The following is a 21,990-nucleotide window of genomic DNA, read 5'->3' as shown; positions in this document are numbered from 1 at the left end:
TATTAATGACCTATCATCTTGAAAACAATACGTTTATTCTTTCAATGAAATACGGAACCGTTCCGTATTTTATCTAACGGGTGGCATCCATAAGTCTAAATATTCCTGTTACGTTGCACAGCCTTCAATGTTATGTCATAATTATGTAAAATGCTGGCATATTAGGCGGCCCAAACTGTTGCATATACCCTGACCCTGCGTGCAATGAACGCAAGATAAGTGACACAATTTCACCTGGTTAATATTGCCTGATAACCTGGATTTCTTTTTGCTAAATATGCAGGTAAAAAAATATATACTTGTGTATTGATTTTAAGAAAGGCATTGATGTTTATGGTTAGGTACACATTGGAGCAACGACAGTCCTTTTTCACGAATACGCACCGCATAGATTATATGCAACGCAGGGCACGCTAGATAAACTAGTAATATCATCAACCATGTGTAGTTAACTAGTGATTATGATTGATTGATTGTTTTTTTATAAGTTAAGTTTAATGCTAGCTAGCAACTTACCTTGGCTTACTGCATTCGCGTAACAGGCAGGCTCCTTGTGGAGTGCAATGTAATCCGGTGGTTAGAGCGTTGGACTACATAACTGTAAGGTTGCAAGATTAAATCCCCTAGCTGACAAGGTAAAAATCTGTCGTTCTGCCCCTGAACAAGGCAGTTAACCCACCGTTCCTAGGCCATCATTGAAAATAAGAATGTGTTCTTAACTGACTTGCTTAGTTAAATAAAGATTAAATAAAGGTGTACATTTTTTGGGGTCCAAATCGGTGTCCAAAAATACCGATTTCCGATTGTTATAAACTTGAAATTGGCCTTAATTAATCAGCCATTATGATTAATCGGTCGACCTCTACTTCTTACGGCAGATATCCCGTTATCGGGATAGATTTGGCAACACCCTGTGAAAGTGCAGGGCACCAAATTCAAACAAAAATCTCATAATTAAAATTCCTCAAACATACAAGTATTATACACCATTTTAAAGATAAACTTGTTAATCCCACCACAGTGTCCGATTTCAAAAAGGCTTTACGACGAAAGCATACCATGCGATTATGTTAAGTCAACGCCTAGTCACAAAAAAACACAGCCATTTTCCAGCCAAAGAGAGGAGTCACAAAAAGCAGAAAGAGAGAAAATTAATCAATAACCTTTGATCTTCATCAAATGGCACTCATAGGACTTCATGTTACACAATACATGTATGTTTTGTTCAATAAAGTTCATATTTATATCCAAAAATCTGTTTACTTTGGCGCGTTACGTTCAGTAATGTTTTGCCTCCAAAACATCCGGTGATTTTTGCAGAGAGCCACATCAATTTACAGGAATACTCATCATAAATGTTGATGAAGGATACAAGTGTTATGCATATAATTAAATATATACTTCTCCTTAATGCAACCTCTGTCAGATTTCAAAAAAGCTTTACGGCAAAAGCACACCATGCGATAATCTGAGTACAGCGCTCAGCCACCGTACAGATACCCGCCATGTTGTGGAGTCAACAAAAGTCAGAAATAGCATTATAAATATTCACTTACCTTTGATCTTCATCGAAATGCACTCCCGGGAATCCCAGTTCCACAAATGTTTGTTTTGTTCGATAAAGTCCATCATTTATGTCCAAATACCTCCTTTTTGTTTGCGCGTTTAGTCCAGTAATCCAAATGCACAACATGCGAGCACTAAGTCTAGACGAAAAGTCACATTTCTATTACAGTTCATAGAAACATGTCAAACGATGTATAGAATCAATCTTTAGGATGTTTTTATCATAAATCTTCAATAGTTTCAACCGGACAATTCCTTTTGGCTTTAGAAATGAAAAGGAACGGAGCTCACGACAACAAGGCTTTCTGCCTGACCACTGGTTCAAACAGCTCTTATTTGCTCCCCTTTCACAGTAGAAGCCTGAAACAACGTTCTGAAGACTGTTGACATCTAGTGTATATTGGATAGGCAATCACTTGAAAAACTACAAACCTCAGATTTTTTCTGTTATACTCAGAAATAATTCAAACAGTTTTAGAAACTTCAGAGTGTTTTCTATCCAAATCTACTAATAATATGCATATCTTGGCTTCTGGACCGGAGTAGCAGGCAGTTTACTCTGGGCACGCTTTTCATCCGAATGTGAAAATAGCGCCCCAGCCATAAGAAGTTAAAGCTACAGTCTGGGATCTGGGAATAATGGTAATTTCAATTATTGAACCATTATACAATATAATCCATGTATAAACGTACACCAATGTAATTCTTTGTCATGCCTCATCTGAGCAGGATCAGATGGTCAGCAGGGTCAGGCAGCCAGGGAAACTATTTTAAGGCAGTCTTACACCTCCAAAGTTGATTTCCAAACTGTGTCAAGGGTTGACACCAAACGTGTAAAACAAAAAGGTGAGGAAGACCTGGGAGACACAACTGATGAATGGATTCAGATGTTAGAATGCTCAGTCATGTTGATATAATCTCAGACATATTACTGCAGTTTAAGACCATCCATAGAAGGTACTATATGACAGTGAAACTGAACATCATGCATTTAGATGTAGTTCCTCTGCTGGAGGTGTAAAATCCAAATGGCGACATTTCAATATGCTATGCTATGGTGAAGGCTGGCTGAATTCTGGCAAAGAGTATGTTATTTTATCTCAGCATGTCTACAGATTCTCCCTGTTTTTGTTTGCTTGGAAATATGGATACTGGAGACTTATCAGAAGAAACTGTGTAACCAAGCATTTATAGCGGCTAAGAAATGCATTGCCATTAATTGGATGGTCGTTTTCCTCCCACAATGTCACAATGGATGTTATGTATCACTAGATTTGATGTATTACAAGATCAAGATTATGCAACTTTCATAAGATCTGGATGTGTGTTATGGAATACTGTACGACAAAGAGAGTCTGTATTGAAAACATGCCCACGTCAGGGGTGATACCTATTTAGGCGTTCCTTAGCTGCTAGGTTGCTCAGTCCTGGCCCTAGGGGTCTGCCGTACTGGTGGTTGTCACTCTAGCCTGGGCCTAACACATCTGAAACCAATAATGAATGGTTCATTAAGATCCTAAAGCTGAATGGGATGTGTTGGGTTGGGGCATTGCAGGGCAGTGGACCCCTAGACCCAGGACGGGGTGATCCAGCTATATTGTGTGCAAGTAAAAAGAGCTCTACAGTACTATTAGGTCTATGATTTGAATTACAGTGAAGCATTTTACTCCTACTGTTGGCTCTATACTTAAAATCAAACAATGATGATTAAGTTAAAATGCAGGTGAACATTGTCCAATCTTATATTTGTTAGACTCAGGCCACAATAAATTAAATGAAACAATATACCATATTACTTCTTACTAGTAATACATTTATTGCTTTAGAAATAAAGCATGCTCAGCAATTATTATTTTTTTATCTACCTGCCACATTGGCTGATGGACGGAAAAGTAAATTTCACAAACGTGAGAAATGCTTGCACTGTGGAGCCCTGACCTCCGTTGACTAGTGAAATAGACATTGTACCCGCCAATGCCAAAATCTATCTGCATGTGGGCATTACATTTAGGCCCTGAACATATTCTATTCTTATTAACAATAAAAGTGACCCCAAAATGTTCAGAAGAGTCAAATTAGATTGTTTAGAAATGCAGGAAATTAGGTTTGGATGCCCAAAAAATTCTGACTGGGGACCCCCAGACACCCCGCCAGGTTATGTCCCCCTCTCACTTCTAAAGCCAAAGTTGCGCCCCTGATTACAGCTGATTAATATAACAGCAGCAGCATATACTGGAGGAAACCTTGATTTGATTCTGCTATACTTAAAAATGATTTCATACTGCTGTATGCACACAACCTTTTATGTGTTGACTAATGCCACAACAAATTAAGTCATTCCTGTATTGGTAATTATTGAATGAGAGAACACTTAAGTCAAGGAGCAAGGAATTTATTTTAAGTGTCTTTATTGGTTCGCTAATCAGCAATAGACACCACAATACGCTTCCGGGACCCAGTGACCAAACAGGTTCCTGCACGCTGTGAAGCAATCCACTCTTGGTGTTGATGTGGTGTAAACTGAAATGACTGTGGGCTTGGCCACGGAATTGTTCTGTGTGAACAAATAAAAGAGAAACATTAGAATAATACAATTCAAGTGTGGCGCACAATACTTCAAGGAAACGTCTAAGAATTTTCAAATATAAAATTTCTGCTAACTCAAACACTTGTGGCACTTACATGAATAATGCATGAGATTTATCTTCCTCTTGGGAGACATTTTAGGGATTGGGGAATCCTCAGGCTCTATGTCACTGTTCTTCAGCAAAGAGAAAACAAAAAGACTAAGTTGAGTAAAAATCATATCAGCTGCTTTAAGTTATTTTCTAGTCTCACTATCAACACACAAAGCATAACTCAATACATTGTCCTAGATGAGCTAAAGCTCACTTGTCTACAGTACAGTCGTGGCCAAAAGTTTTGAGAATGACACAAATATGAATTTTCACAAAGTCTCCTGACTCAGTTTGTATGGTGGCAATTTGCATATACTCCAGAATGTTATGAAGAGTGATCAGATGAATTGCAATTAATTGCAAAGTTCCTATTTGCCATGCAAATGAACTGAATCCCCCCCAAAAACATTTCCGCTGCATTTCAGCCCTGCCACAAAAGGACCAGCTGACATGTCAGTGATTCTCTTGTTAACACAGGTGTAAGTGTTGACGAGGACAAGGATGGAGAGCACTCTGTCATGCTGATTGAGTTCAAATAACAGACTGGAAGCTTCAAAAGGAGGGTGGTGCTTGGAATCATTGTTCTTCCTCTGTCAATCATGGTTACCTGCAAGTAAACACATGCCGTCATCATTGCTTTGTACAAAAAGGGCTTCACAGGCAAGGATATTGCTGCCAGTAAGATTGCACCTAAATCAACCATTTATTGGATCATCAAGAACTTCAAGGAGAGCGGTGCAATTGTTGTGAAGAAGGCTTCAGGGCGCCCAAGAATGTCCAGCAAGCGCCAGGACCGTCTCCTAAAGTTGATTCAGCTGCGGGATTGGGGCACCACCAGTACAGAGCTTGCTCAGGAATGGCAGCAGGCAGGTGTGAGTGCATCTGCACGCACAGTGAGGCAAAGGATTTTGGAGGATGGCCTGGTGTCAAGAAGGGCAGCAAATAAGCCATTTCTCTCCAGGAAAAAACATCAGGGACAGACTGATATTCTGCAAAAGGTACAGGGATCGGACTGCTGAGGACTGGGGTAAAGTCATTTTTTCTGATGAATTCCCTTTCCAATTGTTTGGGACATATGGAAAAAAGCTTGTCCGGAGAAGACAAGGTGAGCGCTACCATCAGTCCTGTGTCATGCCAACAGTAAAGCATCCTGAGACCATTCATGTGTGGGGTTGCTTCTTAGCCAAGGGAGTGGGCTCACTCACAATTTTGCTTAAGAACACAGCCATGAATAAAGAATGGTACCAACACATCCTCCGAGAGCAACTTCTCCCAACCATCCAGAAACAGTTTGGTGACGAACAATGCCTTTTCCAGCATGATGGAGCACCTTGTCATTAGGCAAAAGTGATAACTAAGTGGCTCGGTGAACAAAACATTGATATTTTGGGTCCATGGCCAAGAAACTCCCCAGACCTTAATCCCATTCAAAATTTGTGGTAAATCCTCAAGAGGCGGGTGGACAAACAAAAACCCACAGATTCTGACAAACCTCAAGCATTGATTATGCAATAATGGGCTGCCATCAGTCAGGATGTGGCCCAGAAGTTAATTGACAGCATGCACGGCCGGATTGCAGAAGTCTTGAAAAAGAAGGGTCAAAACTGCAAATATTGACTCTTTGCATCAACGTCATGTAATTGTCAAAAGCCTTTGACAATTATTAAATGCTTGTAATTGTACTTAAGTATTCCATAGTAACACCTGACAAAAATATCTAAAGACACTTTGTGGAAATGAATGTGTCATTCTCAACTTTTGGCCTCGACTGTACATAGCTTCAACAAACAGCAGTTCCCATGCACCCTTGCTTTATTGAAGTCAAAGCTAAGCATCTGGTCATTACAAGAATTCTACAAGGGAACTGAAAAAAACAAGAACTGGCATGATGAGTGGCTTGATGATGATGATGATGATGATGCAGTTCTCCAAACCGCATCCAGAACACCACTTGTGTACCAAGTTCTCTTTGGTAGGGAGGGAGTTTGGTCTGTTTTAAGTTCTCTTGTCAGGAATACAGTCACCATAACGCAGTTGAAATGCCTGGTGCTTCTTCAGAGTGGGAGGGAGACTGCTAAATAACAATGTTCCATTTCAACTGTAAGCAATGATGTTCCAAATTGAGTAGACATTTAGTTTGGGAGAGTGTAAAGTAGGGCAAAAAAGTATTTAGTCAGCCACCAATTGTGCAAGTTCTCCCACTTAAAAAGATGAGAGGTCTGTAATTTTCATCATAGGTACGCTTCAACTATGACAGACAAAATGAGATTTTTTTTTAAAGAAAATCACATTGTAGGATTTTTTAATGAATTTATTTGCAAATTATAGTGGAAAATAAGTATTTGGTCAATAACAAAAGTTTCTCAATACTCAATACTCAATACTGTTATATACCCTTTGTTGGCAATGACAGAGGTCAAACGTTTTCTGTAAGTCTTCACAAGGTTTTCATACACTGTTGCTGGTATTTTGGCCCATTTTGGCCCATTCCTCCATGCTGATCTCCTTTAGAGCAGTGATGTTTTGGGGCTGTTGCTGGGCAACACGGACTTTCAACTCCCTCCAAAGATTTTCTATGTGGTTGAGATCTGAAGACAGGCTAAGCCACTCCAGGACCTTAATTCTTCTTACGAAGCCACTCCTTCGTTGCCCAGGCGGTGTGTTTTTGGGATCATTGTCATGCTGAAAGACCCAGCCACGTTTCATCTTCAATGCCCTTGCTGATGGAATGAGGTTTTCACTCAAAATCTCACGATACATGGCCCCATTCATTCTTTCCTTTACACGGATCAGTCGTCCTGGTCCCTTTGCAGAAAAACAGCCCCAAAGCATGATGTTTCCACCCCCATGCTTCACAGTAGGTATGGTGTTCTTTGGATGCAACCCAGCATTCTTTGTCCTCCAAACACAACGAGTTGAGTTTACCAAAAAGTTATATTTTGGTTTCATCTGACCATATGACATTCTCCCAATCTTCTTCTGGATCATCCAAATGCTCTCTAGCAAACTTCAGACGGGCCTGGACATGTACTGGCTTAAGCAGGGAGACACGTCTGGCACTGCAGGATTTGAGTCCCTGGCCGCGTAGTGTGTTACTGATGGTAGGCTTTGTTACTTTGGTCCCAGCTCTCTGCAGGTCATTCACTAGGTCCCCCCGTGTGGTTCTGGGATTTTTGCTCACCGTTCTTGTGATCATTTTGACCCCACGGGGTGAGGTCTTGTGCGTGGAGCCCCAGATCGAGGGAGATTATCAGTGGTCTTGTATGTCTTCCATTTCCTATTAATTGCTCCCACTGTTGATTTCTTCAAACCAAGCTGCTTACCTATTGCAGATTCAGTCTTCCCAGCCTGGTGCAGTCTACAATTTTGTTTCTAGTGTCCTTTGACAGCTCTTTGGTCTTGGCCATAGTGGAGTTTGGAGTGTGACTGTTTGAGGTTGTGGACAGGTGTCTTTTATACTGATAACAAGTTCAAACAGGTGCCATTAATACAGGTAACGAGTGGAGGACAGAGGGGCCACTTAAAGAAGTTACAGGTCTGTGAGAGCCAGAAATCTTGCTTGTTTGTAGGTGACCAAATACTTTAAGCACAAAAGTACGTTCATCTCTAGGAGACAGAATGCGTCTCCTTCCTGAGTGGTATGACAGCTGCATGGTCCCATGGTGTTTATACTTGCGTGCTATTGTTTGTACAGATGAACGTGGTACCTTCAGGCTTTTGGAAATTGCTCCAAAGGATGAACCCGACTTGTGGAGGTCTACAATTTTATTTCTTGGCTGATTTCTTTTGATTTCCCCATGATGTCAAGCAAAGAGGCACTGAGTTTGAAGGTAGGCCTTGAAGGTACACCTCCAACAGGCTAATTGACATAATTTGAGTCAATCAGAAGCTTCTAAATCCATGACATCATTTTCTGGAATTTTCCAAGCTGTTTAAAGGCACAGTCAACTTCGTGTATGTAAACTTCTGACCCCCTGGAATTGTGATACAGTGAATTATAAGTGAAATAATCTGTCTGTAAACAGTTGTTGGAAAAATGACTTGTGTCATGCATGAAGTAGATGTCCTAACCGACTTGCCAAAACTATAGTTTGTTAACAAGAAATTTGTGGAGTGGTTGAAAAGCGAGTTTTAATGACTCCAACCTAAGTGTATGTAAACTTCTGACTTCAACTGTAAATTGAAATACATTTACCAAATGATATAATTACTCCTATCTCTATAAATAAATTAAATCATTGAAAATACTACACCAGCATAATTTAGCCACGTAGAATCAATAGCTTTTTTAAAATGCTGTAGATTGTGTTTTGTCACATAATGAGCGCACAGGCCTAGTCTACAGTCGGGAATCCCGCAATTGGGCAGTCCACACGGCAAATATAAAAAAGCTGATAGTTTAGTTGTGGCTGTCAATGAACAGCAGGCAGCAGCTAGAAGGTATTTTGCAATATTTTAAAATACAATTGGGGAAAAGTCTGAATAGGTGAATGCCACTGGGAGGTTGGTGGACTAGGATTTCCTCATATTGTAGGCCTAAAATCTGTGTACCCACTCATTTCATTTGCCTATGCTATTGATTGCATTTAAGACATGGGTCCTTTGTTTTATTGATCTCAGTATGTGAATGTCGGAGTAGCTTGTCATTCTTGTAATTTGCTTGGAATAAAAATATATTATTGTGTCATGTAAAATGACGTAAAATTATTTTAGAAAAGGCCTTTTTTCCTCTGACCCTGGTCTTCAGGACAGAGCCCCAAACGTTATGAAACTCGGGTGATGGCCCAGATCCAGAGCATCCCAAACATGCTCAGTGGGTGACATGTCTGGCGAGTATACAGGCCATGGATGAACTGGGACATTTTCAGCTAACAGGAATTGTGTACCGATCCTTGCGACATGGGGCTGTGCATTATCATGTTGAAACATGAGGTGATGATGGCACAATAATGGGCCTCAGGATCTAGATTTTAGCATGTAAATCTTGGTGGGGCAAACTCCCAAATTTTTGTATAAAAAAAAAAAAATGTATGCATGCCAGCAAAGCCACTACACAACACTAAACAATACTGTTCCTAGGCCGTAATTGAAAATAAGAATTTGTTCTTAACTGACTTGCCTAGTTAAATAAAGGTATTTTTTTATATAAAAATACATTAATTGCACTATAACAGTGACAAATGGTGCCCACAAACTGTTAGGGCCTACATAAAGCTGTCCCAATAGCAGAGCTTTCTTTTCAGCACCATCAGTGGAGTCTTGTCTGGCAGCGAAACAGTTCATTCAGCCTAATTTACTGCCTTTAAAAAAAATAGCTGATATGGCTGACTTGCTTAAACAAACGTCAATTGTCAGTAGAAACCACATGTACAAACTATGGCATACGGGGACGACGAGCGTAATAAGAGGCACTCCGTAATTTTGATTAAGACATTAATGAGCGAGCTAGGACAGACGTAGTCAATAACTATTTGTTCAATGACCTTTAAATGGTGTCAGACCAAGGCTCTGCATCGGTCCTCGTGCCCTTAGACCTTAGTGCTGCTTTTGACACCATCAATCACCACGTTCATTTGGAGAGATTGGAAACCCTAATTGGTCTACATGGAAATGTTCTGGCATGATTTAGATATGTCGGAACAATATCAGTTAGTCTCTGGATGGTTTGTCCTCTGACAACTCAATTGTAAGTTTCAGTGTTCCCCAAGGTTCCATTTTAGGACCACTATTGTTTTTACTATAAATTTTACCTCTTGGTGATAACCATTGTTTCCGAATGACAACTTTCACTGCTATGCGGACGATACACAGCTGTACATTTCGATTCCATATGGTGAAGCCCCAAATTTGCCCTCTCTGGAAGCCTGTGTTTCAGACATAAGGAGGTGGATGGCAGCAAAAAATGTTTTACTTTTAAATTCTGACAAAACAGAGATGCTAGTTCTAGGTCTCAAGAAACAATATTGATCTTCTGTTGGATCGGACAATCTTGATGGTTGTACAGTCGTCTCAAATAAAACAGCGAAGGACATCAGCGTTACTCTGAACCCTGATCTCTCTTTTGACGAACATATCAAGAATATTTCATGGATAGCTTTTCGTAACATTGCAAAAATCAGAAACTTTTTGTCCAAAAATGTAGAAAAGCTAATCCGTGCTTTTGTAACTTCTAGATTAGACTACTGCAATGCTCTACTTTCTGGCTACCTGGACAAACACGGCTGCTAGAATCTTGACTAGAACCAAAAAAATAAAGATTTTATCATATTGCTCCAGTGCTAGCCTCTCCTATCCACACTGATGTCTAGGTTTTACTGCTAACCTACAAAGCATTATACATGGGCTTGCTCCTACGTATCTCTCTGATTTTAGACCTACCGTACATACCTACACATACGCTACAGTCACAAGACACAGGCCTCCTTATTGTCCCTAGAATTTCTAAGCAAACAGCTTGAGGCAGGGCTTTCTCCTATAGAGCTCAATTTTTGTGGTCTGCCTACCCATGTGAGAGACGCAGACTCGGTCTCGTCCTTTGTCTTTATTGAACTAATCTCTACAGTAGGTCCTATGATTAAGTGTAGTCTGGCCCAGGGGTACGAAGGTGAACGGAAAGGCACTGGAGCGACGAACCGCCCTTGCTGTCTCTGCCTGGACGGATCCCCCTTCTCCACTGGGATTGTCTGCCTCTGACCCTATTACGGGGGCTGAGTAATTGGCTTACTAGTTCTCTTCCATGCTGTCCCTAGGAGGGAACCCACTCAAGTGACGTCAAGTCACTGACGTGATCTTCCTGTCCGGGATGGCACCTCCTCAGCCTTGTCTCGGTAATAAGTTGGTGGTTTGCAGGTATCCCTCTAGTGGTGTGGGGGCTGTGCTTTGGCAAAGTGGGTGGGGTTATATCGTGCCTGGTTGGTCCTGCCCGAGGGTATCGTCCCGACCCATTCTGTCTCAGCCTCCAGTATCTATGCTGCAAAAGTTTGTGTGGGAGGCTGGGGTCAGTCTTATCTGGTGTAATTCTCCTGTCTTATCCGGTGTCCTGTGTGAATTTAAGTATGCTCCCTCTAATTCTCTCTCTCCCTCCTCCCAGAGTACCTGAGCCCTAGGACCATGCCTCAGGACTACCTGGCCTGATGACTCCTTGCTGTCTCCAGTCCACCTGGTCATGCTGCTGCTCCAGTTTCAACTGTTCTGCCTGCAGCTATGGAACCCTGACCTGTTCACTGGACGTGCTACCTTGTCCCAGCACCACTGTTTTCAACGCTCTCTCTCTAATGTACCTGCTGTCTCGAACTCTGAATGCTCGGCTATGAAAAGCCAACTGACATTTACTCCTGAGGTGCTGACCTGTTGCACACTCTACAACCACTGTGCTTATTATTATTTGACACTGCTGGTCATCTATGAACATTTGAGTTGGGTGTCTGTAGAGCACTTTGACATTGGCTGATGTAAAAAGGGCTTTATAAATACATTTGATTTATTGGTTCATCACCTTTGAAATGTACAGTGACAATTCAGAACATGGGCCGTTCTTACAGTATTCTCCCAGTACACCAAGTCAGAACTCTAGGACAAATAAAGGGGGCATATAAGCAAACAACCTTTTACAATATTGGATGATTCCATTTTTCTCTAAAATAGGCTACATGTGCACCACCAAGTCAGAACAGTGTGTTAAGTTATGAGGAGGAAAGGGACCAAATGATTAGGATGCGGAATATGGGCTACTAACTAGAGGTGGACCGATTTTAATTGGCATGGCTGATTACTTAGGGCCGATTTCAAGTTAACAACAGTTGGTAATCTGCATTTTTGGATGCCGATTATGGCTGATTACATTGCATTCCACGAGGAAACTGCGTGGCAGGCTGACCACCTGTTATGCGAGTGCAGGAAGGAGCCAAGGTAAGTTTCGAGCTAGCATTAAACTTATAAAAAAACAACTAGTGATTATGTGAAAATTGATTAACTGCACCTGGTTGATAGAATTCAGAACGAAATTCATGTTAGCAGGCAATATTCACTATGGAAATTGTGTAATTTCTCTTGAGTTCATTGCATGCAGAGTCAGGGTATATGCAACATTTTGGGCCGCCTTGCTCGTTGCGAACTAATTTGCCAGAATTTTACATAATTATGACATAACATTTTAGAATTTTTTTTTTTTAACCTTTTATTTAACCAGGCAAGTCCGTTAAGAACACATTCTTATTTTCAATGACAGCCTGGGAACAGTGGGTTAACTGCCTGTTCAGGGGCAGAACGACAGATTTGTACCTTGTCAGCTCGGGGGTTTGAACTCGCAACCTTCCGGTTACTAGTCCAACGCTCTAACCACTAGGCTACGCTGCCGCCCCAACATTGAAGGTTGTGCAATGTAACAACAATATTTAGACTTAGGGTTGCCACCCATTCGATAAAATACGGAATGGTTCTGTATTTCACTGAAAGAATAAACATTTTATATTTGACCATATTAATGAACTAAGGCTCGTATTTGTGTGTTTACTATAATTAAGTCTATGATTTAATATTTGATAGAGCAGTCTGACTGAGCGGTGGTTGGCAGCAGCAGACTCGCAAGCATTCATTCAAACAGCACTTACCTGCGTTTGCCAGCAGCTCTTCGCAATGCTTGAAGCACAGCGCTGTTTATGACTTCAGGTTTATCAACTCCCGAGATTAGGCTGGCAATACTATAGTGCCTATAAGAACATCCAATAGTCAAAGGTATATGAAATACAAATGGTATAGAGAGAAATAGTCATAATTCCTACAACTACAACCTAAAACTTAACTAGGAATATTGAAAACTCATGTTCAAAGGAACCACCAACTTTCATATGTTCTCATGTTCTGAGCAAGGAACTTGTGGCACATGTGTTTTTGCATTATTTAAATCAAATTGAACATGTTTCATTATTTGAGACTAAATTGATTTGATGTATTACATTAAGTTAAAATAAGTGTTAATTCAGTATTGTAATTGTCATTATTACAAATATATAAAAATCGGCCGACTAATCGTTATCTGCTTTTTTTGGGTCCTCCAAGTATCGGTATTGAAAAACTACAAATCGGTCGACCTCTACTATCAGCTTACTACACAACATAAACTTAGTATTATTTTCTTAGCTACAGTATACATATCTCCTGGCATATTACATCATTTATGCAGCAGCATACAATAGATTTTTTGGACTCACCTTGTTATGCTGGGCTCACTTGAACAGGAAGGTGGTCCTTGTGGGCAAATTTTGTCATCAAAGTCTGGCATTCTCTGGATTCATGGTGCTTTCAAGACAACTAGGAACTCAAGGTTGAATCATGGCGTCAGTGGTCGTCAGGTCGGAGCTCTAGAAAGAAGTCAAGAGTCCCAGATTTGGAATTCCGAGTTGGATGACCGTTCAAAAGTGGTCTTGAACTCTCTGAAGTCTGAGATTTCCCAGTTCCAAGTTTCCATTTATTTTGAATGCGGCAGAAGTCATGCTAGATTGACAGCATGGCCAATATGGTTGCATGTGAATGTTTATCATTTTAAGCTTGGAAAAGAGAACCGTAAACCCTGACTTGGACCGCACACACACACTCCACTGAATAGCAGGCTAGTGATTGCTTTGCGATGCTTTCAGTTAGCCACTTAGTCCTTCCAAACCACTCATTGTTGAATTTACGATTTCCAACTTGCCGATGAGCACCGACACATTTTTATCATGAATTGTTCTTCATATGACAAGGTTTGAAAAGGATTTACCAGTAGATTATCGACTTTATTCATGATGACTGCTTGTCTAGCTAAGATTTTGAAAGTATGATGTTGACATGATCACTCCAGACAAACGGTAGATATGTGATTTGATTTCAAAACAGGGAACACATTTTCGTTTTTTGCTAAACAGGTGGGGCTCACAACAGCCCCACCACTTTATCCCTGAATTTGATTTAACTAGATAAGTCTTAAGAACAAATTCTTAGTTACAATGACGACCTACCTACAGGGTCGGTCCCTGTAGCAAGTTAGGACTAAGTGCCTTGCTCAAGGACACACTGACAGGAATTTCACATTTTCGGCTCGGGTATTCAAAACAGCGACCTTTCGCTTACTGGCCCAACGCTCTAAGCGTTAGGTTACCTGCCGCCCAAATGAATGACGGGTCGCCACGGTATCTCTGTGCATTCAAATTGCCATCGATAAAATGCAATTGTGTTCGTTATCTGTAGCTTATGCCTGCCCATGCCATAACCCCACCGACACCATGGGACACGCTGTTAACACTGCCATCTGCCCGGTAGTTGAAATCGCCATTCATCTATGAAATGCACACTTATCTAGCGTGCCAGTGACCATTGAATGTAGGTATTTGCCAGTTGAAGTTGGTTCTGCCCACTATGATTAATTTGTTCCCATTGGAAACGACAGGCAGTGATCTATCTTGGGTTATTTTTTTATTATTTAAATGGTGTATAAACTGTGATGGAGTGGAGTTTAATCTGCTACTTGACCAAACTAGTCATAAAATAATGAAGTCAGCCTAGGTCATCGAGTGTCGCTCTTGAAAATTCCACCCTGCAACCGCTTCCCCTAGGAAACATTCCGCTTGTTCTTGAGGGTCAGTTTGCTACAGGCACTACGCATATTCTATGCTCTTTCCACAGCAGTTAGGACGGTGGGGTGATTCGTAAGTCTTTCCGAAATAGAGTGCACATTATGTGGTTTACAAACTACGTTTATTTTCAATACACTGGAGTTGTTAAAAAGTAGACATTGTTTTGGACGAGTTTACTGTTTACTGGCAAGCAATCCGTACAAGCAGTATGGACCATAATAGATCGTAGAAAAACATGGATCGTACTAAACATAACGCGAGAAAATAATATCGCGAGAGAACAGCATACATAACCTCTCCCCTGCTTGTTATCAGCAGAAAAACAACCCGTGAATACAGGCGGAGGTTATTCTCGAATTTAAAATTAGTTGTTATTTTGCTGAATTCTTTTACAATGGAAATTCTAGAGCTCTTGCCATCAAGCTTCGGATATGTCATATTTACATACTTTTATAGCTGGATCATGTTGAGTTATCTTGGTATTAAGGTTGGAGCTGCCAGAAAGAAATACGATGTGAAGGTAAGTACATGACGTTTCTGTCTGATGATGATGCGGAAATGAAATAACTGCGCTGCAATGCCAGATAAGTACATTTGAGCACTGTAAACAGCCTTCTTCTGTTCTGATCCGAGTTTATATAAACGAATTCCAATCCTGCTCAAATTGGGAGCTTCATTCAATGTCAGTCGGTCACTTCGTGCCTTGGCTTAACCGTACTTGAGGTGCTATGTACTTGGGGCTAAAGCAAAACACATTGAAGTGAACTTGACCTGCCCTATGTATAGTCTGTTATGCAAACAACAATGTGTACATGAGAAATACAGGTCTCCTGATGATGCAGACGCTGTAAATGTTAATGTCTTCCTCTCTTCCATTATGTCAAGTATTTTGATCTGGTCTCCCAAGAACTTGTCCCTAATGCACCACAACTCCATCCTAATGATGGCGATGCAGTAGACAGCTACTACTATTCCTATTGCTGGTACAGGAGCTCAGAGTATTACTATGCCACTTCTCACAGACTTGTTTTCTCCTCCACTGGGCAGTACCCTACCATGTACAGTGACAAGGAGCAGGTGTTCAACTGCATCCAGAGGGCCCACCAGAACACACTAGAGGTCTACCCACAGTGGCTTGTGTTCCAAACCATTGCAGCTCTTGTCTATCCAGTACGTATCTGCTTACACAAACCAGCATTACCAGGTTGCATCACTGCCACTGAACAGGCAGTTAACCCACTGTTCCCAGGCCGTCATTGAAAATAAGAATGTGTTCTTAACTGACTTGCCTGGTTAAATAAAGGTAAAATAAATTACACCACCACACACATGGGTTGGATTTAATGTCAGCTTACATTTGAGTGGCTCTTTCACAACCACATTCAGAAACTAGTAGTCGCCCATTTTAAAATCCTCTAAATCTTCTTCCAAATTACTGCATGCTACTACCTAGTTGATCAGCATTCTTTTGTCAACTCACACACAGTGCACTATTGACCTTATCCCTGTGTAAATACTGATAGATACATGCTTCTAGAGAAAGGTTTATCACCAGTGTAATTCTCTGATAATAAGTCAACCAAGTGGGAGTGGCATTACCATGTTCTCTGGATGATCATTGACAGCATGTGCTGCATTGATCTGTCCTCTTTACACAACCAACGACAGCACATACTAGTATAGGCCACACCTCACTGGTGTTGTGACAATGATTCAGCGTCTTCTCTATTTGACAGTTCACTGGCTGTTGCACTGTCCGACATCCTCACTCTGTTTTACCCTTTTTCCTGTTACCCAATCACTCATCCCTCCACTTATAAGACTTCTGCAGCTGTGCTGGGAGCCATCTGGGTCACCAGCAGGTTCTCCTATGCCTGGGGTTACTACACCGGAGGTAAGACCATCTGTTGTAATGACATTGCACATCATGACATGAACACCTCTTATCTTTGTTTATGAGCCAGTTTCCATTCAATAATTCACAAACAGGGTCACAGGGCATGAGTGAAAAAGGTTAAACACCCAATACACTCAATGTAGTTTAGATATGCTTTTAGCAACTATTCAGTATTTCAACCATAACGGCATTTTATCATTATTGTATACCATTATGGAAATTAGTACTACAGCTGTATTTTATGAAAATGTAATGTGAAACGTGCTGAAATATCCCCACATTCTGCAAAATGGTAGCAGGTAATGATTGGAAGAATCACACTCTTATTCAGCATTTTCTAAATGGCTGTAAACTATAATAATTATATCCCCCCCCCCCCCAGATCCAGCCAAGAGGATGAAGGGTGCCTATGGGTACATTGGTTATTTTGGAGTCATCATTCTTTCCATCGCAGTGGCTTTGCAGTTGCTTGGAGTCTTGTGAGCCAGCTGGTTCTGTCCCCTATTTGCCCTTTTTACTAAAGAAATATGTCTTGCAATTGCTTGTGGCTTTTCATTGAAACAGCCACTATGATATCATGTAGCTGAAAAATATATTTTCAATTATGATAGTCTTTAATTGCTGTCGTCTTACCAGTGTGTAAACAATTATAGGCCTATGTGTTGCTGCAACACAATTGAGTTTTTGTTAGTTGATACTGTGAGGACCATTGATAGATTTTTTTTTTTTTATATGATTATCAGGCATTTGTAATCTTTCATGCCCATGTACTGGCAACGCTATGTTAATAAAGATGAATGTAAACATTGTCAGAAGTTCTCATATTCAACCATGTTATAAATTCATATGTGCTAGACTTGATATATAATTTTCCAAAGGGTAGAGAAGTATAGAAGGCAAATAATGACACTTGTGGTCTCTCATGACAGTTTCATGTAAATTGGTGGAATTGCACATCAAACTAGGTCATGAAACAATCTACCAACCGATGGTCCCCCACACCCCTTAATATGCCAGTGAGCTGCAGACAGTAGCTTAAACTGTTATGGCCCATAGTGATTCTCTGATCGCTGACTTCACACAGCTCTATGAATACTCTTTTCAAAATGTTTTTATAAAATAGTGCAATTGAAACATTTAAGTAAGGTATTTTATCAACTGAATTGATATTGAACAGTATATGTCAGTTAGCAGGCCCAGTCCTGGTTGTAGCCTACAGTGTTTGTCTGCAATGGAATTTTATGAATGCCCATCCATGTGAGTCCCTGTGCTTATGGATAACTTCTATTTAATTTCATCTAGGCAAGGTCGAATGAGGAAATGTTATAATTTTTCTAGTTGAAAATTGGATCTCAACTAATTTTCTTTATGGTTTCCAAATTGGGTAACAGAAAACAAATAACAAAATGTATCACATTTTTTATGGTTTCCAAATTGAGTAACAGAAAACAAATAACAAAATGTATCACTTTTTATTGAAATGTTTACCTGGAAGTACACGCCCCCAAATATAATTTTCACAACACATAGCCGGTTGAACTGCAGTACTGTCAGCAGCACAGAGAAAGGATTAGACATTTGTGTGACAAGATAAAAATAGTAATGTTAGCTAAAATGCTTAACTTATCATGAAGTTAGCGTGCTAATAGAACTAACTCAGCGAAGTGCAAAAAGTATGAATGACCTGACTTTGCAGAGGCCGTATCACCCTAAATGCTCCACGGCCAATGCAGATGTCAGATTGACCATGCAGTGCCATTAAATTAGTCCCTCTACTAGTAGTAGCTAGCTAGTGGATATAAATGAGCATGAAAGGCGCTGCATGGTCAATCCAATGTCTGCAGTGGCATTACAGCATTACTGTGATGCGGACTCCGCAGAAGTCAGAGCAACCATACTTTTTGGCTTCATGGAGCAGAGCGGAAGTGAGTTTGTGATTATAAAGGACCTTCCTCCCCCACCTACAGTGAACCGATCATGTCAATGCGGAGCAGTACAGAGCTCTCTGCAATGATATACAATTTGATAGGGGCATGGCGATGCGGCTTGATTTGGACTCTGCATTCCTCCGGAGGCTCCGCAAGTGCGTCACACCCTCCAAATGAAGCCTCTGACCATATTTTTGGATCAAGCATACATTGGCTTTAAATGGGCTTTTCCTGCCTAACTGGTGGGCCGGTGTGGCGAGATTACTTGATCCGTTGATATATGACAACAAGAGCGCTTATTTCAAAGAGCGCTCCATAAACCACTCCCCAGTGGGCATATATTGGCATGTCAGTGGTGGAAAAAGTATCCAATTGTCATACTTGAGTAAAAGGAAAGATACCTTAAGAGTAAATGACTGAAGTGAAAGTCACCCAGTAAAATACTACTTGAGTAAAAATCTGAAAGTATTTGATTTGAAATATACTTATAAGTATCAAAAGTAAATATAATTTCAAACATATACTTAAGTATCAAAATTTTAACTATACATCATTTCAAATTCCTTATATTAGGCAAACCAGACAATTAAATTTTTTTTTTTTTACGGATAGTCAGAGGCGCACTCCAACTCTGACATGAGGCAGTAGGGATGAGCAGGGATATTCTCTTGATAAGTGGGTGAATTGGACCATTTTCCTGTACTGCTAAGGAATCAAAATGTAACAAGTACGTTGGGGTTCAGGGAAAATAAAAAGTACATTATTTTCTTTCGAAATGTAGTGAAGTAAAAGTTATAAAAAATATAAATAGTAAAGTAAAGATACCCCAAAAAAACAAGTAGTACTTTAAAGAAATTTTACTTAAGTACTTTACACCACTGTCTGCCGTTGTTCTGTGTAGCCTTGTTATGCTAATGTTTTGAGACCAGTGTATTGCAGTTAATTTTGTCTTTGACTTAATAACTAAAATCATTTTGAGTAGAAACAGGCAAACCACGAGTCCCAGACAGCTCGCAATGTGGCAGGGTCTACAGACAATCACGGACTACAAAGGGAAAACCAGCCACGTCACGGACACCGACGTCTTGCTTCCGGACAAGCTAAACACCTTCTTCGCCCGCTTTGAGGATAACACAGTGCCATCGACGCGGCCCTCTACCAAGGACTGTGGGTTCTCCTTCTCCGTGGGGAGGAAGGGAGGAAATCAAACTTCACACGTATTATTCCTGGCATGAATTCACACTTAATTATAACGTTACCATCATAACATACACGCTTCAACCTTTATGAACTACACCCGATGACATGAAAAATGTGTACAAACAATAGTAAGCAAGTATAAACACCATGGGACCATGCAGCTGTCATATCACTCAAGTAGGAGATGTGTTCTGTCTCCTAGAGATGAATGTACTTTTGTGCGAAAAGTGCAAATCAATCTCAGAACAACAGCAAAGGACCTTGTGAAGATGCTGGAGGAAACAGATACAAAAGTATCTATATCCACAGTAAAACGAGTCCTATATAGACATAACCTGAAAGGCCGCTCAGCAAGGAAGAAGCCACTGCTTCAAAACTGCCATAAAAAACAGACTACGGTTTGCAACTGCACATGGGGACAAATATCACACTTTTTGGAGAAATGTCCTCCGGTCTGATGAAACAAAAATAGAACTGTTTGGCCATAATGACTATCGTTATGTTTGGAGGAAAAAGGGGGAGGCTTGCAAGCCGAAGAACACCATCCCAACCGTGAAGCACGGGGGTGGCAGCATCATGCTTTGCTGCAGGAGGGACTGGTGCACTGGTGCACTTCACAAAATAGATGGCATCATGAGGGAGGGAAATTATTTGGATATATTGAAGCAACATCTCAAGACATCAGTCAGGAAGTTAAAGCTTGGTCGCAAATGGGTCTTCCAAATGGACAATGACCCCAAGCATACTTCCAAAGTTGTGGCAAAATGGCTTAAGGACAACAAAGTCAAGGTATTGGAGTGGCCATCACAAAGCCCTGACCTCAATCCTATAGAAAATGTGTAGGTAGAATTGAAAAAGCACGTGCGAGCAAGGAGGCCTACAAACCTTACTCAGTTACACCAGCTCTGTCAGGAGGAATGGGCCAAAATTCACCCAACTTATTGTGGGAAGCTTGTGGAAGGCTACTCAAAACATTTGACCCAGGTTAAACAATTTAATAGCAATGCAACCAAATACTAATTGAGTGTATGTCAACTTCTGACCCACTGGGAATGTGATGAAAGAAGTAAAAGCTGAAATAAATAATTCTCTCTACTATTACGCTGACATTTCACATTCTTAAAATAAAGTGGTGATCCTAACTGACCTAAGACAGGGAATTTTTACTATGACTAAATGTCAGGAATTGTGAAAAACTGAGTTTAAATGTATTTGGCTAAGGTGTATGTAAACTTCTGACTTCAACAGTAGCTCAGCATTCAACACCATAGTACCCTCCAAGCTCATCATTAAGCTCAGGGGCCCTAGGTCTGAACCCCTCCCTGTGCAACCGGGTCCTGGACTTCCTGACGCGCCTCCCCCAGGTGGTGAAAGTAGGAAACAACACCTCCACTTCGCTGATCTTCAACACATGGGCCCCATAAGGGTGCGTGATCAGCCTCCTACTGTACTCCCTGTTCACCCATGACTGCCTGGCCACGCACGCCTCCAACTCAATCATTAAGTTTGCAGACGACAGAACAGTAGTAGGCCTGATTACCAACAATGAAGAGACAGTCTACAGAGAGGAGGTGAGGAGCCTGTGAGAGTTGTGCCAGGAAAATAACCGCTCACTCAACATCAACAAAACAAAGGAGCTGATCGTGTACTTCAGGCAACAGCAGACAGAGCACTCTCCTATCCACATAGACAGGACCGCAGTGGAGATGGTTCTTCGGCGAACACATCACTGATGATCTGAAATGGTCTACCCACACAGACAGTGTGGTGAAGAAGGCGTAACAGAGTCTCTTCAACCTCAGGATGCTGAATAAATATGTCTTGGCCCCTAAAACCCTCACAAACTTTTAGAGATGCACAATTGAGAGCATCCTATCGGGCTGTATCACTACTTGGTCCGGCAACTGCACCGCCCACAATCGTAGGGCTCTCCAGAGGGGGGTTGTTAGTCTGCCCAATGAATCATTGGGGGCAAACTACAGTGCCTTGCGAAAGTATTCGGCCCCCTTGAACTTTGCGACCTTTTGCCACATTTCAGGCTTCAAACATAAAGATATAAAGCTGTATTTTTTGTGAAGAATCAACAACAAGTGGGACACAATCATGAAGTG

At 41.0% G+C, this 21,990-nt stretch overlaps 1 protein-coding gene and 1 long non-coding RNA gene across 2 annotated transcripts; one reads left to right on the top strand and one right to left on the bottom strand.

The window, feature by feature from the left end:
* Window positions 1-3,962: 3,962 nt before the first annotated feature.
* LOC109893957 (uncharacterized) lies at window positions 3,963-12,952 on the bottom strand. Its single transcript, XR_002255812.2, has 3 exons — window positions 12,854-12,952; window positions 4,249-4,327; window positions 3,963-4,120 (listed from the first exon to the last, which is right to left on the bottom strand). It is a non-coding gene; the product is annotated as an uncharacterized LOC109893957 (long non-coding RNA).
* Window positions 12,953-14,836: 1,884 nt separating this feature from the next.
* Window positions 14,837-17,560, top strand: mgst3b (microsomal glutathione S-transferase 3b). Its single transcript, XM_020488167.2, has 4 exons — window positions 14,837-15,374; window positions 15,902-16,024; window positions 16,676-16,748; window positions 17,134-17,560. The coding sequence occupies exons 1-4, from the start codon at window positions 15,249-15,251 to the stop codon at window positions 17,232-17,234; spliced, it is 423 nt and encodes a 140-aa protein (XP_020343756.1). The 5' UTR covers window positions 14,837-15,248; the 3' UTR covers window positions 17,235-17,560.
* The last annotated feature ends 4,430 nt before the right edge of the window (window positions 17,561-21,990 follow it).

Source organism: Oncorhynchus kisutch, linkage group LG7 (assembly GCF_002021735.2).
Source record: "Oncorhynchus kisutch isolate 150728-3 linkage group LG7, Okis_V2, whole genome shotgun sequence".
Taxonomy (NCBI): domain Eukaryota; kingdom Metazoa; phylum Chordata; class Actinopteri; order Salmoniformes; family Salmonidae; genus Oncorhynchus; species Oncorhynchus kisutch.
The sequence above is the reverse complement of the archived record's forward strand: the minus strand, read 5'-3'. Positions and strand labels throughout refer to the sequence as shown.

Bases quoted from the DNA above. Each gene is read 5' to 3' on its own strand.
- mgst3b (XM_020488167.2), top strand. From the start codon at position 15,249: ATGGAAATTCTAGAGCTCTTGCCATCAAGCTTCGGATATGTCATATTT. The intron at 16,025-16,675 runs GTACGTATCTGC...TCCACTTATAAG, and splicing joins TTGCAGCTCTTGTCTATCCA to ACTTCTGCAGCTGTGCTGGG. The intron at 16,749-17,133 runs GTAAGACCATCT...CCCCCCCCCCAG, and splicing joins CTGGGGTTACTACACCGGAG to ATCCAGCCAAGAGGATGAAG.